Here is a 19,424-nt window from a genome sequence, read left to right as displayed (position 1 = left end):
AGAGTCCTTGTATATATTTAAAGTTGAGATAGATAGGTTCTTGATCACTGGGGGAATCAAGAGTTACCCACAGAGAACAGGAAAATAGGTGAGAGGAATGTTCCTATTGGTGGAGCAGACTTAAGGGGCTGAATGGCCAACTCCTGTTCTTGTTTCTGATGGTCTTATTGCCTCCAACAACCCACAACCACCCTCGTTTCACCTCGGTATGACAATGCAGAGTTTTCTGTCTAATTTTCATAGAGTTTGGTTTTGCTAGGAATCCTTTATGCTACACTAATTCAAATGCTGATTTCAAGGGCAACCATTCTGATCTTACCTCGGGTAAGCAACGTGTTGGGTTTCTGTGCCACCTATAATTACATTAAAGTAACATGAGCCATGAAAACACGGCAAGCCTAAAAATCAGGAAGTAAGGGTTCTGTATTTCACTGGCACCAAGTCATTACAAACAGAAAGGGAAATTAATGATAACAAGGTACTGTTTACACTGTGAGGTCTTCCTCCCTGTCTCAGAGAACTGCTCAGCTCCTTTGGTCAGTTCCCTCCATCCCCATCGCCCCATGCTTCTGGATGCTCTGTTAAATGAGTGAGCAAGGTTGTGGCAAATGGAATACAATCTAGAGAAATGTGGAGTGATCAGTTTAATTGAGAAAAATAATATTTTTATAGGGTGATACACTAGGGACTGTTGACATTCCAAGGGATCTGGATGTCCTTGTACACCCCAACCACAGAGTGAATATACTGACACAGCAAGCAATTAGAAAGCTTTATGACTCATTAGGTTGTGTCCTTGCCTCTGAGTCAAAAGCTGTAGGTTCAAGTCCCACTCCAGGACAAAATGACCAAGGAAGATATGTTCAAATGTGGCCAAATGGATTGTGTATCAACTGGTAGGTCCTTCCAACACCTGCCAGTAAGAGTTGGAGAGATTCCTATTCAGCCATGCATTGGAAGGACTGCTGGAGTTTCAGCCACCTCTATCCATAGCTGTGGACTACAATATACACATTGCCACAACAACTCAGACTCACAGAGTGAACTGTAATACACCACCACCACAGCAATCAATCAGCTAGGCAAAAGATATGTTTCATGAAGACTTTGATACAACTCCATGTGGTTTCTCCCCACCACACAGCTTTCAGCTTTACTTCCCTCTATAGCTAATGAGCGGGTGCATATTAAAGAGAAAGACATGAATTTATACTCTGTACACATCACAGAACCAACTAATGAACTACTCGTTGATTTGTAGTCGCTATTGTGCTGTAGGAAATGCAGCAGTCAACTTGCACACAGCAAGCTCCCTCAAATAGTAACGAAGAAACTGATCATATTACCTATTTTAGTGATATTGGTTAAGGGATAAAAACTGAGCAAGACACTTAGTAGAATGCCCTGTTTAAATAGTGACCAGGGAATATGTCCAGCTGAGAAGGAAAATGGATCCTTAATAGAAAATGCACATGGATCCTGTTTTTGGAAGATCAGTTGAGGTTGGACTGTACCCAACTCAGCTGAGGTACCACAGAGTATTGCTGCTGTATAGACACTGTTGGAGAGGGTGGCCTGGAAAGTGCACATATTATCCAGTAGCAAAGCTGCAAGAAGTTTTTTAAATGATATGTCAAACCAAGGCCCCATCCACCTTTTCAGGTAAACATAAAACATTCCAGGCCTCGATTTTGAAATTCTTGTTCTTGTTGCCAAATACCTGCCAGGCTTTGTTATCTCTTCAGTCTCCTCTGACTAGAAAACCTTCTGATATGTCTGTGTTCCTGTAATTCTGGCCTTTCACTCAGCTCCAATTATAATCATTACGCCATTAGCGGCTGTGACTTCAGTTGCCTGTCCCCAAGGTCAGGAAGTCTCTCTCCACACTTCTCCATCTCTCTACCTCACCCTCCTCCTTTAAAATGTCCCTTAAAAACCTACTTTTTGACCAATCATTTGGTTATTTGAGCTAATATCTTCTTATCAGTGTTGTATTTTGTATTGTTATACTTCAGTGAAGCACCCAGGGGCATTTTAGTGCATTACAAATATGCTTGCATACATTTATACACACAGAGTACATATAATAGTGTATGAGGGAAGGCCATCAGAGCATGTAATGTGTGAATAAATACTGATGGAATGATTTCTTTAAGTCTCACCCTGAGAGTTGTTTAATAGATTCTACATAATGATACAATTTTGGTGCTCTTTTCATTTTAATCCCATGATGAAATCATGACATTACATTTGCATGTTGTGGTCTTGACATTCTGTGGAGATCTCTCCTGGTTTTACACTGCAACCTCATTAATCTTTGATACTTGAAGGAGTGTAAGACCAGTCTATCTCACCATTACTTACTATTTAATCCCTTTGGCTCTGGTGTCATCCTGTTTGATCAACTTTGCATTGTCCCACTATTCCATATGCATTGTCATAGAGTCTTGAGGCACTGCCCAAGAACACAAGCTTCCTATCCATGGCAGCATGGTGGCTCAGTGGTTAGCACTACTGCCTCTCAGTGCCAGGGACCTGGGTTCAATTCCACCCTCAGGCGACTGTGTGGAGTTTGCACATTTTCCCTGTGTTCACATGGGTTTCCTCCCACAGTCCAAAGATTTGCAGGTTAGGTGAATTGGCCATAGCAAACGTGGGTTACAGAGATGGGATAAGGGGATGTGTCTGGGTGGGCTGCTCTTTGGAGGGTCGGTATGGACTCAATAAGCTGAATGGCCTGCTTCTGCACTGTAGCGATTCTCTGATCCTGGATCCATCAGCTGTGCTTCCACCCAGCAGTGTTTCAGTAGCTGTTGTACATCCTTTCCTTATATAATTTTGGCTCTGATCTTGTACATTTGCTGCAGTTGGCACTCAGCTGCCCATCCCAGCATCCCACCTTAGCTGTTCAGTATTGGGTTTTTCACCTGTAATATAAGTTGTGGTGATGGTTTGAAGTCTGGCATTTTTGGTGATAGGGAGGACTGCAGATGCTAGAGAAGTCAGAGTTGATAAAGCGTGGTGCTGAAAAAGTCTGTCATTCTTGCATTTTTCCTGATGAGTGCATGATGAAAAGCATCACCAATATGTACAGTCTTGTCATCAGTATTCAATAAAATGGCGTGAAAAAGAACGGAGAGCAAGACTGAGCAAGCATGAGGTTAGTATGGAGTTACAGGTAGAGAAGAATATTTTTGGATCCAATATTTTTGATCTGCTGGTGTTTTCATACCAGCTTTGAATATTATCTTGTTCTGAAAGATGAACAATAACACTCAATTTTTTGTCGTTAATTTTCAAGGCAAAAACAACAATGAATCTCACTTTGTGTTTTTTAAGCTATTCACTGTTGGAACATGGGCATTGCTGGCTGCACCAGCATTTATTGCCCCTTGAGAAGGTGGGGGGGAGCTGCCTTCTTGAACCGCTGCAGTCCATGTATTGCAGGTAGACCCACAATGTCCTTAGGAAGGGAATTCCAGGATTTTGACCCAAAATCTGTGAAGCAACAGCAATATATTTCCAAGTTAGGACAGGGAATGGCTTGGAGAGGAACTTGAAGGTGGTGGTGTTTCCATGTATTTTCTGCCCTTGTCCTTCTAGATGGAAGTGGTCGTAGGTGTGGAAGCAGTTGTCTAAGGAGCCTGAATGAATTTCTGCAGTGCATCTTGCAGGGTAATAGATAGGGGAGGTAACAGCCTAGTGGGACAATCACTGGACTATTATTCCAATGTTCTGGGGGCCCAGGTTCAGACTCAGCCAGGGCAGACAGTGGACTTTGAATTCAATACAATATCTGGAATTAAGAGCCTGATGATGACCATGAATCCATTGTTGATTGCCAGGAAAAACCCATCTGGTTCACTAATGTCCATTAGTGAAGGACATTGCCATCCTTACCTGGTCTGGCCCACATGTGACCCAGACTGTCAGCAATGTGGTTGACTCTTAGTGCCCTCTGGGTAATTAGGGATAGGCAATAAATGCTGGCTTGGCCAGTGACCCCCTCATTCCATGAATGAATAGAAAAATGGTCTGATATTACAGAAACATCACTCAGTGATTTTGAGCTTTTAGCTGAGCTCATGGGAGAGAATTATCACTGAATTTATGTGGCTAGCCATTACATTTGTCATCTATTATTATTCACTACATTATATCAGTCTTGAAAGTAAAAATTCCTTTTAATTTCTTCAGACTGAGACACACCCCTCATTCACAGAATTCTTGGCAATAACAGGAAGGTAGGAAATCTATGACCTGAGATCAGGTCTGTCTCTGGTCATCTGGACATTTGTGTGTGACTGCATAGTTCCCAAATAACTTAGAGGGGGTACTCACCATTTGCTAGTGGGCCCAGAGAAAGCTCTGCATTCTCTCTACTGTCTCAATCAGCTACGAGCAGACTGGTGTGTTTATGTATGTGTGCGTGTGTGTGTGTATGCCAGTTTTGGGGTGGGTACTGGTGAAGAGGGGATGTTGTGCTTGTAAAGTCAATTACAAGGAATCCGAGACTTGTTGAGTGTAACTCAGAGTTTCCAAGTTTGGAATCTGATCTGTTCACCTTTCGTTTCCAGGCACTCGGATATCTTGGCATCGAACCAACTGAGGAGCAGCAACAAAGCCTCCGGCAGCAGCTTCAAGTGGACTCCAAGGGAACAGTGGCCTATGGAGGTCAGTGTTCCTCTTGATTAAGTCCCCTGCCTGTAATTCTCCATCTCTTTGCCTCTAGTTCTCCTTCTGCAGGGCATTTCAACCCTCCATCCCCCTCCCTCCCACCAGTTATCTGTGGTCAGACAATGAGCCCACTCTCCAATCTGTTTCCCCTTACTTTACTGGGGGAGTAGGGTGGCACGGCAGAGAGCAGAGTCTGACCTGATGTTGACCACTTCCCACTCCCTCCCACATAGTAGAAAAACAGGACTCGCTCCTTGCTGACCCCGCTGCCAAGAGGGGGAGTCTTTACACCAACAACAGCAACTTGTATTTATGTAGCACCTTTAATGTAGTAAAACAACCCTCGGCTTTCTCAGGAGCATTCTCAAACAAAGAATGTCAGTCACGTAAGACAATTCAGACAGATGGTCAGCACTTCATCAAATTGGTAGGTGTTAAGGAACATCTTAAAGACATAATGAGAGGTGGAAAAATGTAGAGAGAGAATTCAAGAGCTTGAGTCTCAGACAGCTAAAGGTACGCACGCCAATGGGAACAGTGCCAATTGGAGATACCCTAGAGGCCAGGATTGAAGGAGCACTGTCAGCTCAGAAGGTTGTAGGTGTGACAGAGATAGGATTGTGGAGGAATACAGAAACAAGGATGAGCATTTTTTAAGAGGTAAAAACAATGACTGCAGATGCTGGAAACCAGATTCTGGATTTTTTAAGTTGAGGCGTTTTGAAACAGGAATAGTTGCACCAGAACTCAAAGCTTGAAAACAAATCAGAATTTCCAATTTCGATCGTCACTTGCTTGCTGTGCAGGCGTGATACAGCAGTGGAAGACAAGCTATGGAAACAGTCTCAGACGCCAGGCACCTTCTAGGTGATAAGGCAACAACCTTCCTCCTTCAGCTACAATAGGAGCCTCCTATTCTCCCCCTCTCTACTCCACATGGCTGACAGCCACAGAATGAAAAACGCACAACGATGACTGATTGAAATTTGAAGAGTTCACATCCTCCGCACTTTATTGCAATTGAAAAAATTCATAAGGGAGGCCCATTATTTCTAATGAGCTGCTGAAGACACACATCACAGGACTGAGAGTGAAATCTGTGACTGCAACACTCTCTTCCTCCTGAATGAGATCACCTCAGCATGTGGTGTACTGCAGCAGAGTTGAACTGGGAAATGAACAGTGGGGGAGTGTTTATTACTATACAACACTGACACATCACAGGACAGATCTTTCAGTTTTAATCCAGTCACCCGAATGAAGGATCAGGGAATTAGAATAATTGTAAAGAGAAAGTAGTAAGTGCAATTTCAGTTCTATAGAGGGACCAGAAAAACTGGAATGGTTGTCCCTAGAACAGATAAGGGGTTAGAGTCTTTTTTTAACGCTGTTATTGAGATTGTTTTGTGGGCTAACTTTTGATTTTTTGAGGTTCTTTTTTATTGTCATGGATTTTTTAAATGAAATCATACAGTCACATCTTACCTTCTGTGTTTGTTTTGAGGGGTACTTGTTAGACTAACCAACAGAAGATACCAAGGACATGTATTATTAAATACCTTCTTCGTATGCCAGGAAGCAGACTCAAAACAAACCTTCAAAAAAGTATCAGATAAATATTTGAAGAGGAAAAAAAATTACAAGGCTATGGTAAAGAGCAGGAAAGTAAAACTAAGTGAGTAAGTTCTTCACTGGGCAGAATTATCCCCTCCCTGGACATGGTGAGAAAGTCAGGAAGAAGGAAAAATAATTGGATGAGTTACTGCTCAGAAACTCACCCCTGCTCACCAACTCAATAAATACATTCTGCGAGAAAAGTTTCATTTGGGACTTTCTCACCCTGCTGTAGTGATTGGAACGATGTCAGCCAGGTGGGTCTCGTAGAGTATGAGTTCCCTGATGGGGGCTGCTAACCTGGTCCAATCAGGGAGACCTGGCTGACAGAGAGAAACAGGAGCGTCAGAGGTTCTGCTCACTCTAGGAGTTGGCTCTCAGCTAGCTGGGTCAGTATAAATGAAGGGTGACTTGGTGATGGGATACCGGCCTTCATGGAGTGACTTCATCTCTCACCAATTAAGGTCATTCAGTGGACAATTAATGGTCAGTTAAGGGTCTCAGTTCATCACCTCCCAGGCAGGTGTGAATGCTGACTATGTTCCTGTGGATGACCAGCGGGGTGTGGTGACTCAGCATGGCAATGTTGGGATCTGTGCTATCTCACCTCAGCTGGGGTGGCACAGTGCTCAGTGATTAGCACTGCTGCCTTACAGCACCAGGGTCCCAGGCTCGATTCTAACCTTGGGTGACTGTCTGTGAGGAGTTTGCACGTTCTCCCCGTGTCTGCGTGGGTTTCCTCCGGGTGCTCCGACTTCCTCCCACGAGTCCAAAGATGTGCAGGTCAGGTGAATTGGCCATTCTAAATTGCCCATAGTGTTAGCTGCATTAGTCAGAGGGAAATGGGTCTGGGTGGGTTACTCTTTGGAGGGTCGGTGTGGATTTGTGGGGCTGAAGGGCCTGTTTCCACGCTGCAGGGAGTCTAATCTAAAGGAAAAGCTCTGCCTGCCAGCTCTTCATGAAGCTATTGGCACACAATAGGTCAGAGTATAGCAGCTCTGGGGAAGGAGGTTTTATCACTGCTCGGCCCCACACTCCGTCTCAAAAATGGAAAAGTACACCCTCAATGTTGGCATCAGCACAACAGACCAAACAGCTGTCTTCTGCCATCCATATCAACTGTTATCTGTGGCAGAGTAGGTGAGATTTAGTCAAGAGGTGTAAGGCAGTGTGTTTATAAATTGAGTAGGTGAAAGTGAGGACTGCAGATACTGGAGAATAGAGTCAAGAGTGTGGTGTTGGAAAAGCACAAAAGGTCAGGCAGCACCCAAGGAGCAGGAAAATCAATGTTTTGGGCAAAAGCTCTTCATCAAGAAACATTAATGACAGGATATCAGTCATCAATAAGATCAGTAAGATGCTGCATAACTTTCTTCATCACTGAGGGTGGCTCAAACCAATATTGGTTTAAAAGAATGGCAGCCTGTGGATAGCCGCGATCTCTGTCACGCTGCTTACTTAGGGACTTGGGGGATGGGTCAGGAATACCGATCGGTATCCAAAACGGATGCAAATATCACAAACGTTGGGATCAGCAGTGAAGTGCTGTGCTTCTGTACTTGACTGTTCATTTTTCATTGCTGCCTATGGTCAAGGTGCACGTTTAATAGTGGCTACAGCAGTGTTAGCCCACTGCAGAACCTCCAGCCTGAATCCACACCTTCAAGAGAGGAGGAGAAAAATTAAAGAGATGTAATGGACCAAATCTTGTTGGAGGGGAAGCTGTTTTTGAATATTTTCTGCACCTTTCAGCTTGAGAGTGTAAGATATTAATAGCACAGCAAGAACAGCAGGGAGTCAGTGACCTCAGTGAACTGCAGGCCCAATGGTCTGTCACTTTAATCACTAAGATTTAAGGAATAAAAATGAAAGAGTATTGACTAAGACTGCAGTAGAATTAATTAGAGTCAGATCAGATACAGAAAGAAATAGACAGCGGAAAGGTATGATTGGATTAAAAGGGTGAAAAACAGTAAAAAGGAAAGATAAGGAAAAAACCTGCAAAGCTGATATCTTTAAAATCTCTTAACAATTCATTTCCTGAAGGAATCAGATGCCGCTATTTAAGTAGTTCACTTTGGGCCAAAGAGACATTTGACATTGTGTTAATGTTCAAACAATACTTACAAAATTAATGATAAGCTTGGAAATTTTGTGATGGAGCTTAATGAATAATCAATGTGTAAATCCAACAGGTTCTCAGAATCACATTCATGCAGGTTATCCCTTAATCCCAGGTGGTTTACTGGCACACTGATAACTATGTGCATCATTAACACTCCATCATTTATCCAGCAAAATTCACTCAACTTATGTTCTGTTCACAAACCTCTGCTGATGTGTTACCATTTCACCCCCATGCAACGACTACCACCCAGACTTTGTCCAGGCTGCCAGAGACTTGTTCCGATTGCAGCTTGGTGAGACTGCAGCAGGAGCAGGAGCCAGCATGTTTGCTTCCAGTGAAGAGGCCACCCTGACTGAGACAACCCATTCCACACAGGTGAGATTCATACTGGCCAAACAGATTGTAATTCACCCCTGAGTGTTTGTTATTCTATATTTCAACCCCCCTGAACCCTCTATCAGATTCCAGTCTGTCACTCATTTACGGATGTATGTTCTATATATAAACATCTCTGAACCCCTCAATTAGATTCCAGGTTGTAACTCGCTCCTGCATCTCCATATTTCCAGAGGCTAAAAAACCCCATATCTCTTGCTTAAATTCTAGTCTGTACCTCACTCCCAGGTATCTGATTATTCTATATATAAACCATCCTGAACCCCTCAATTGGATTCCAGTCTGCACCTCACTCCTGGATATCTGTTATTCTATACATAAATCATCCTAATCCCTCAATTAGATTCAAGCATGTAACTCTTTCTCACATATCTTTTGTTCTGTATGTAACATCCCCTGCATTCTAAATTAGATGTAATTCACTTCCAAGGAATCAGTAATTCAACATAAACCACCCCAAACCTTTTGCTTAGATTTGTCTGTAACTCACTCATGTATGTGTTATTTTACGTGTAATAGTACTGAACCCAGTTGATCAGATTCTAATCTGTAACTCACCTCTTATATTCAATATATAATTAACCCAAGCACCTCAATTAGATTTGAATCTTTAAATCAGTCCTGAGTATCTGTTTATTCTGTATATAAAACCCTAAAACGGAATCCACATCACTTTCTGGTTTCTGTTATTTCTATGTATAAAAATCTTGCAAATCTCTTGATTCAACTCTAGCCTGTAACTCACTCCCAAGTATCTGTAATTCTGCATATAAATCCTTCAAGTTCCTCAATTAAATTCCAACCTATAGGATATTTCGGAGTATTGCTTTGTAAAACCTCAGGGTCATAATCATAGGCCATTCATCCCATCAAATTTGCTCTGCCACTCAATGAGATCATGGCTGTTGTGATAACTTTCAATTCCACTTCCCTGCTCTTTCCCCAGGATCTTTGATAACCTTGCTGATTAAAAGTCTGTCTATCTCAGCTTTAAATCTGCTTAATGAACTAGCCTTCACAGCGCTTTGCGGTAAAGAATTTCACAGATTCATTCCCCTCCGAGAGAAGAAGTTCATCCTCAGTCTTAATTGGACAATCCCTTACTCTAAGACTTTGCTGTCTGGTCCTATACTCTCTTTCAAGAGGAAACAACCCTTCTACACCAACTCTATCAAACCTGCTAAAAATCTTGTATGTTTCAATAAAGTTGCCTCTCATTCTTCACAAGTCCGTTGAGTACAGATCCAACCTACTCAACCTCTCCTCGTAAGACAGTTCCTCCATACCCGGGATCAACCTAGTGAACTTCCTCTGGACTGTGTTCAATGCCAGTAAAGTTTCCCTTCGATAAGGGGACCAAGTATTCCACCTGTGCTCTGACTAGTACCTTGTATAGCTTTAGTAACACCTCCCTATTATACCCCATTTGCCTTGAAATGAAGGACAACATTCCATATGCCTTCCCTATTATCTGCTAAAAGTGGATGCCAGCTTTGATGATTTATGCACAGACACCTGGGCTGTAGCCTTTCTCATTTAAATCATATTGAGCTCTACTATTATTCCTCACATGTTCCCACATTATATTCCAATGACCAGGTTTTTGCCTATTTGATTAACCAGTCTATATCCCTGTGCAGACTCCTTGTGTTATCCTCACCACTTTTTCCCACCTATTTTAGTGCCTTTTGCAAAGTTAACAATAATACATTTACTTTCCTCATTCAAGTAATTAATCAATATTGCAAATAATCGAGACCCTAGTACTGATCTCTGTGGCACACCACTAGTTAAAGGTTTCCATTCTGAAAAATGTCCTCTTTATCCCCTCTCTCTGTCTCGAAGCCTCTGTCCATGCCAGTTTAATACCTCCATGGAATTATATCTTATTATGTAGCCTAATGTGTGGTATCTTACCAAAAACCTTCTGAAAATCCAAATATACCATATCTGCTGCTTCCCTTCAATTCTGCTTGTCACCTCCTCAAAGAATTTACATTTATTAGACATGATTTCCCCTTCATGAAGTGATGATGACTCTGCTTGATCATTTTTTGTGTTTCTAAATGCTCTGCTACTATTATCTGTTATAATCATAGAATTTTACCCTAGAGAAGGAAGCCATGTGACCCATCATATCTGTATCAACTCCCAAAACAGGCCATCAGCTAGTCCCATTCTCCATCCCTCTCTCCGCAGCTATCTACATTCATCACTTTCAAATATATATACAATTCTCTTTTGGAACCCGCCTCCACCACTCTCCCAGGTAGTACATTCCAAATCCTAACAACTGTCTGAGTATAGAAGTTTCTCTTCATCTCACTCCTAGTGTCTTTTGTTGACAATCTTGAAATTTTGACCCCTAGTTACTGACAATATTATCCCTCTTTACGCTGTCAATGAGGTCACCTCTTAATCTTTTCTGCTACAAGGAGGAGCTCAATTTCTCTAATCTTCCCTTGAATCTAAAATCCCTCATTCCTGGTATAATTCTAGTAAATCTTCTTTGCACTGTCTCCAAGGCTTTAACATCCTTTCTTAAATAAGGTACTCAGAACGGAACACAATACTCCAAATGTGGGCTGACCAATGATTTGTAGAAGTGGAGCATCATTTCCTTGCTTTTGTACTCTAAGCCTCTATTTTTAAACCCAAGGATAGTATCAGCCTTCTTAACAATTGTTTCAACTTGTCTGGCCATCTTCAGAGAATTATGCATGTCAACCCCAAGGACCTTCTGCTCCTATACTCCCCTCAAAGATATATCATTGATCTTGTATTCTTTATCCATGCTTCTTATACGGAAATACATTTTCTCACATTTCTCTGCATTGAAATTCATCTGCCAGGTATCCGTCCATTTGGCTAACTTGCCAATGTCCCTCTGAGTTTGCTCAGTGTCACCCTCACAATTCACGAGTCTCCCAGCATTGTATCATCTGCAAATGTGGAGATTTTGTCCTCAATACCCATCTCCATACCATTTATATTAATTGGAAAAAGCAACAGTCCCAATATGAATCCCTGTGAACACCACTTTCAATTCCTCTCCAGTCTGAGAAACACTAATCTATACCTGCCCTCTGTTTTCTATCTTTTAACTAACAACTAATTTATACTGCCAAGGTCTCATCAATCCCAAACATTTCTAATCTACTAACCAGCCTGCCATGTGGTAACCTGTATCTGGAAGTCCAAATAGACTGACATTTTCCTATTTGTGGCTGTTAAGCTAGCTTGCCTATACTTACCATCTTTTTGTCTCTTTCACCTTTGAAATAAAGGTGTTACAATAGCAGTTTTCTAATCCTGTGGGACTTTTCCAGAACCTAAGCATTCCTGGAAGGTTATTACTATGCATCCACTATCTCTGGAGCTCCTTCCATTACTATCGTAGAATTCCAACCATCAGGTTCAGCAAATGTATCAGTCTTTAGTCCTTTCTGTTTCCAGCATTTCCTTCTCTAGTCACAGTTATTTTATTTATTTTATTTTGTCTCCTCCTTTGCCCCTTGATTTTGTAATAATTTTGGAATGCTATTGGTGTCTTCAACTGTGAAGACTGATGCAAACTATTTGTTCAACTCCTTTGCCATATCCTGGCTCCCCATTACTGTTTAACCCGCCTCATTCTGTCAGGGGCCTATCTTATTTGTGATCGCAGATCACATGATTTGATCTATTAGCTCCCTACCTAACTCCTTGAATCCTCCTCAGTGTGAACTTTAACCAGAGCCTGGGAATAGGCATTTGTCAACTTCACAATTGGCTCCTTTACATTCTTTACATCAACCGATGGCTCGGCAGACAATCAACAATACAATAACAGTTATGTGTCCAAATAGGAGTTGTTTTGAGATGACACAATGCCATTCTGAAAGGTATGCTGACCCCAAACAGATGGAAGAGAATGGCCCAGATTGAGGAACCAGTATCTACTTAACCCACTTTCCTACTTTTGCTGCTCTCATTGAGTTACCTTATCAACAGAATTAAAATATTAAATTGCGTTACGTGCTGTGCTGTAAAAAGCCCCCCACTCTTTATACTGAATACCTCATGAATTTTACAGATTACATCGTCCAGTTCAGTGGATACAGAAGATTTGGAAAGAGTCACCCAAGAAAGGAATGAGGCATTAAAAGAGCTAAAGAAAGTGAAGGTGAGGGAAGGTTACTGCTGCCTGGGATAATGATTTTGTCCTCCTGCATGTTTAAAAAATTCACACATCACAAATTATGATTCATTTTAAAAAGTTTGTTTTTACTTAGAAATGTGGTCCATTGATGTGGATTCCTTGAATCAGTTAGCACAGGAGGCCGCACCATCCATCATGACACTGCAGTCTCCTTGTAGAAATTTCCTACTTAGCCCCACTCCTCTGCTTCCAGCCCAAAGCTGTAAGAATTCTTTTCTTTTGTGATTCCATTTTGAAATCTGCTTCCACTTTTCTTTCAGGCAATGAATTCCAGAACATAAGAATTTGGTCCAAATAAAAAGTGTTGTCAGCTCTTGTTGTTTCTCAGTTAGTTTTGTGTTCTCTGCTACTACTCCTTCTGTCACTGTAAGCAATGTCTCCTGATACAGAACATAGAAAGTTACAGCGCAGTGCAGGCCCTCGATGTTGTGCCGGCTTGTGAAATTAATCTGATGCCCATCTAACCTACACCGTTCCATTATTATCCATATCCTCTAGCAAACCTTAACCCCTTCGCAACTCTAAGAACAACAACCCCCAGCTTCTCCATTCTTTCCATGTAACTGAAGTGCCCGATAGCATTCTTTCTGCACTGTCTCCAACACTTTGACATTCCTCCTGTAAGTTTCACCAGAATTGCGTTCTGATGCTTAAGCAGAGTCTTTAAAGTTTATCATAAGCTGCATATCCAAATCCAAGACATTATTATGTATCAAAACAGCAGTGATTGTAACACTCACCCCTGAGGGGCCACTACTGCATACTCCCCTTCAGTCTGAAAACAACTTCCATTAATCTGTCCCTTAGCCAGTTTTGTGCTTCCTTTACTCTTCTGGGTTTAATTGTGTTAGCACATCTAATATGTAGCACACGGTCACAAGCTGTTTGAAAAACCATACGTGTAGCATCATTAATCCTCTCCATTATTACATCCAGAGTCATAATTCCTCCTTCTTAATTCCTGATGGTACTGACTTCTCTTTTCATGAATGTTCAAATGAAGAACTCTTGTTGTTTAAAAGTGATCCAGAATGCTCTTTTCAGAAGAGACCTGGATGGTATGAATTCATCTAAGAGCAATATCCTAGGCTGTGAGACTGACTGTTTCCAGAGTGCCCAGATCGGTCTGATTCATGATATTTGTGCAGATAGATAGATTCATTCAGGCTGAGGGATGTCTGTTGTCAGTAAACTGACAACACTGATCTTGTGTGTGCATGCAAAGGTGGCCATTTTTTCAGCCACCTTTGTGTTCACGTTAATTATTCCAATTTTTAAAAGGAATTGAACTGGTTGGAATCTCCGGTCTGAGGTAATGTGTCTGGAGTCCCGAAGAGGGACTTAGTGATTTAATTACCAATTAGAGATTCAGCCCTATACAACAACAATCTTTATTTATGTAGTGTCTTTAAAATCATTAAAATCATTCCAAGGCACTTCGCAGAAGTATAATGAGACAAAATAATTCAAACTATATTGAACCATTAACGAAGGCATTAGGACGGGGACAAAAAGCTTGGTCAAAGAGGTATGTTTTAAAGAGCATTTTAAATAAGAGGGAAAGAGGTGGAGAGGTCCAGGGAGGTGAGAACACAGACAACCAAAGACACAGCCACCAGTGGTGATATAAAGGCAATCGGAGACTGCAACAGGCCAGAATTGCAAAGTCACAAGAGTGAGGGAGCATCGTAGGGCTGGAATGAGTTGCCGAGAAGAAAAGGGAATTGAGGACATCGAGGGATTTGAACACAGGTTGAGAATTTTGAATTTGCAGCTTTGGTGAATAAGAACTCGAAGCATCAGTAGGTGAGGGTGCTTGGAAGACTACAATTGCCTGAAGTGAGTGTGGAGCTCTGTCACAGTGACTCCACCAACTGCTGGGATGTGTGCTTCAAACTGGGCTTCCAGCCATATGTCACTGAGCCAGGATCTGAGAGCGGCTGGATTGTAAAGCAAAACATTTCTTTTCTCTCTCTAAAGTTGAGCTGAATGCTGAGACTAAGAATCTGCTGGAACCCCTCACTGATGCATTTGGAGGGCCAGAATCAGTCAGGAAATTCCATCTGTCCCAGATCATTTGGGCGAGAGTACTGCACTGCAGTTTTCAGGGTTTACGCTGCACTGATGTTGATAGAAAGGAGAGAACACCAAACACTTGATCCCTCCCTCCCTCCCTCCCTACCTCACAGGATCAGTCTTCATTTCACTCCCAATCCAATCTGTTTTGGATCACATTAAGGGAATGGGATGGAAGAAAACACCTTCTTTTCCTCTTCCTCCAGTCAAACCCAGCGAGAAGCTGTTGGGCCCTCTGTAGGCAGCAGAGTGAACACTGTATTAATGCATCTGAGGTATTCCTTTCACCTAACTTCACTACCTAAAGGTAGTGTCAGCTGCCTTTCCAGGTAGGTGACATTAACAAGGTCACATTTATTTTATAGCCTTTGTTAAACTGGGGATATTAGAAACCAACCCAGATGGGCTGCGTTTTGTTAAAAAGAATGAGGAAAGACAACATAAACTGAAGGATACAAATTTAAAGGGCTACAGGAGCAGGACCATTAGGATGCTTGCAGAACAAAGGTTTGAAGGTAGCAGGACATGTTGAAAAAGGCAGTAGAAACAGATTAAGTAGCAATTTTCAAAAGAAAATTAGACACTTATTTGAAGGGGATAGATTTCCTGGACATCACTGCTAGACTGGGTCTGCAGCAGGTGGTGAAGGAACCAACAAGAGGGAAAAACATACTTGACCTCACCCTTACCAATCGGCCTGTCACAGATGTATTTGTCCACGATGGCATCAGTAAGAGTGACTGCTGCATAATCTTCTTCACGTGAGGATACCACTTATCATGTTGTGTGGCATTATCACCATGCTAAATGGGACAGACCTCAAACAGATCTAGCAGCTCAAGACTAAGTATCCATTAGGTGCAGTGGGCCATTCGCACCAGAATAACACAATCCACAGCTGCATGGCCTGGCATATCTCCCGCACAACCATTACAATCAAGCCTGGAAATTAACCCTGGTTCAATGGACAGTGCAGGAGGGCATGCTAGGAGCAGCAACAGACATACTTAAATGTTTAAGATACTACACAGCATAAGCAGCAAGTAATAGACAGAAGTAAATGATCTCACCACCAATGAATCAGGTCTGAGCTCTGCAGTCCTGCCACATCTAGTTATGAATGGTATGGATAATTAAACAACTCACTGGAAGAGGGGGCTCCACAAATATCCCCAACCTCAATGATGAGAGAGCCCAGTACATCAGTGCAAAAGATAAGGTTGAAGTTATTATTACAACCTTTAGCCAGACGTGCCAAGTGGATGATCCATCTCAGCCTCCTCCAGTGGTCCCCACCATCACAGATGCCAGTCTTGAACCAATTCAGTCACTCCATGTGACATGAAGAAACAGTTGGAGGCACTGGATACTGCAAAGCTATGAGCTTTGACAATATTCTCACAATAGTACTGAAGACTTGTGCTCCAGAACCTGCTGCTCCCCTAGTCAAGCTGTTCCAGTACAGCTACAACAATGGCATCTATCCAATAATGTGCAGAATTGCCCAAGTATGTCCAGTACACAAAACAATGAGGACAAACCAACCCAGTCAATGACCACGCCATGAGTCTACTCTCAACCCTCAGTAAAGTATTAGAAGGTGTCATCAGTAGTGTTATTGAGTGGCATTTGCTCAGCAATAACCTGCTCAGTGATACACAGTTTGGTTTCCACCATGGCCATTCACTCCTAACCTCATTACAGCCAAACATGGTCAAAAGAGTGAATTCTAGAGATGAGGTAAATTGATACCCCTTAACATCCGGGCCACATTTGACCAAGTGTTACATCAAGGAACCTCTGGCAAGACTGGAATCTATGGGAACTGGGCAAACACTTCCCTGCTTGGAGTGATAGCTGGCACAAAGAACGATGGCTGTGGTTGTTGGAGGTCAATGATCTAAATATCTCTTAGGAGTTCCTCAGAGTAGTGTCCTGGGCTCAATTATCTTCAAATCTTTCATTAATACCCTACTTCCATCAGTAGGTGATATTGGGGAATGTTTGTGATGATTGTACAATGTTCAGCACTATTCACGGTTCCTCACATACTGAAACAGTCCATGATCAAATTAAGGAAAATTTCAAAATTTCAGCTGACAAGTTGCAAGTAACATTCACACCACACAACTGTCAGGCAATGACCAACTCCACCAAGAGAGGATCTAAACATTGTCCCTTGACATTCAGTCTCATCACTGAATTCCCCCACTTAGAACCTGAGGTTACCATGAACAGAAATTGAAATTGGACCCATCATATAAATAGTGGCAGCAAGGGCAGGTCGGAGGTGAGGAATACTGCAGCGAGTTACTCACCTCCTGACTCCCCAAAGCCTGTCCACCATCTACAAGGAATAAGTAAGACTGTGATGGAATACTCCCCACTTGCTTGGATCGGTGCAACTCCAACAACACTCAAGAAGCTTGACACCATCCAGGACAAAACAGCCCACTTGATTGGCACCACATCAACAAACATTTACTCCCTCCACCACCAATGCTCAGTAGCAGCAGTGTATACTGCAGATGCACTGCAGAAATTCACCAAAGATCCTCAGACAGCACCTTCCAAAACACTGCTGTCTAAAAGGAGAAGGACAACAGAGACATGAGAATGTCCCCACCTGAAAGTTCCTCTCCCAGCTACTCCCCATCCTGACTTGGAAACATCCCCTGTTCCTTCACTGTCGCTGGGTCAAAATCCTGGAATTCCCTCCCTCAAAACATCGTGGGTCAACACACAGCAGTGGACTGCAGCAGTTCAAGAAGGGAGCTCATCATCACCTTATGAAGGATTGTTAGGGAAGGGTCAATAAATGCTAGCCCACCAGTGAAACCCACATCCCCTAGATGACTGAAGAATATGTGAAATAATTTAAAAGTGAGGATATGAGAATTTAAAACCTAATTCAGAAGGATCAAAACCCAATGTAGGTCAGGAAGGTATTGGGAGAAGGAAACTTAGTAAGGGTCAGCAGGGTTTTGGATAGGGTGATGTTTATAAATGGATGGTGCACCAGGGTAACATTGGAATAGGGTGACAAAGGCATGGCTGAAAATTTTATATAAACTGAGGCAGTTGTTATAACAGTTAGGAGTTTTGTTTGGGCTATTCCACTGTTGAGTTGGCACCAAACTCTGATTGAGATATTCGTACAGAGAGTTGTAGGGATGACAATTAAAGGGGTGTACAGCTATTGGTGTAGGTACAGTTGCAGGCTTTATCAGTGTTTATAGAATGGTACAATATGGAGGTGGGCCATTCAGCCCATTGCATCACTCCAACCCTCTGAAGAACATCCCACCCAGACTCAACCCCCTACCTTATCCGTGTAACCCTGCATTTCCCATGGCCAATCCACCCTAACCTGCACATCTTTGGACTGTGGGAGGAAACCAGAGCATCTGGAGGAAACCCACGCAGACACAGGGAGAATGCGCAAACTCTGCACAGACAGTCGCCCGAAGCTAGAATCGAACTCACGTCGCCACCGCTGTGAGGCAGCAGTGCTAACCACTGAGCCACTATGCCACCCAAATATTAATTATCTCATTGTAGCAGTGTACCATTACAGGTGTAGGAATGATTGGCAGTGTTTATATGGGTATATACTGTTATCTAGTTGAAGGGATGATAGTTTCATTAGTACAAGACACATTCAAGAAAAGGAGGGAGGTGTAGTATTTAAGAAATGTGCATTGTTTTGGGGAGGGGGATTAAAGTGGCAGATGTGAAAGGGGGAAGGACAGTAGCTGAGGAGTTGGAGGGATGGTGTAGCTGGGAGGGATGGTGTAGCCGGGAGGGATGGTACAGCCGGGAGGGCTGGTAAAGCCGGGAGGGATGGTGTAGCCGGGAGGGATGGTACAGCCGGGAGGGATGGTGTAGCCGGAAGGAATGGACAGCCGGAGGGATGGTGTAGCCAGGAGGGATGGTGTAGCCGGGAGGGATGGTGTAGCCGGGAGGGATGGTACAGCCGGGAGAGATGGTGTAGCCGGGAGGGATGTTGTAGCCGGGAGAGATGGTGTAGCCGGGAGGGATGGTAAAGCCGGGAGGGATGGTGTAACTGGGAGGGATGGTGTAGCCGGGAGGGATGGTGTAGCTGGGAGAGATGGTGTAGCCGGGAGGGACGGTGTAGCCGGGAGGGATGGTGTAACTGGGAGGGATGGTGTAGCCGGGAGGGATGGTGTAGCCGGGAGGGATGGTGTAGCCGGGAGGGATGGTGTAGCCGGGAGGGATGGTGTAGCCGGGAGGGATGGTGTAGCCGGGAGGGATGGTGTAGCCGGGAGGGATGGTGTAGCCGGGAGGGATGGTGTAGCCGGGAGGGATGGT

General features: G+C 43.1%; 1 protein-coding gene across 1 annotated transcript in view; it reads left to right on the top strand.

Annotated features, from left to right (window-relative positions):
- The first annotated feature begins 4,342 nt into the window (after positions 1-4,342).
- LOC122562360 (syntaxin-binding protein 4-like) overlaps positions 4,343-19,424 on the top strand; it is a 45,672-nt gene continuing 30,590 nt past the window's right edge. The window contains exons 1-4 of the mRNA XM_043715236.1: positions 4,343-4,409; positions 4,578-4,674; positions 8,670-8,794; positions 12,891-12,980. Coding sequence (XP_043571171.1) covers positions 8,741-8,794; positions 12,891-12,980 — 144 coding nt within the window. The 5' untranslated portion in view covers positions 4,343-4,409; positions 4,578-4,674; positions 8,670-8,740. The remainder of the gene's footprint in view (positions 4,410-4,577; positions 4,675-8,669; positions 8,795-12,890; positions 12,981-19,424) is intronic.

This window comes from Chiloscyllium plagiosum, chromosome 24 (assembly GCF_004010195.1).
Source record: "Chiloscyllium plagiosum isolate BGI_BamShark_2017 chromosome 24, ASM401019v2, whole genome shotgun sequence".
Lineage (NCBI taxonomy): Eukaryota > Metazoa > Chordata > Chondrichthyes > Orectolobiformes > Hemiscylliidae > Chiloscyllium > Chiloscyllium plagiosum.
Note: the sequence above shows the minus strand (reverse complement) of the source record. Positions and strands in the feature narration are given on the sequence as shown.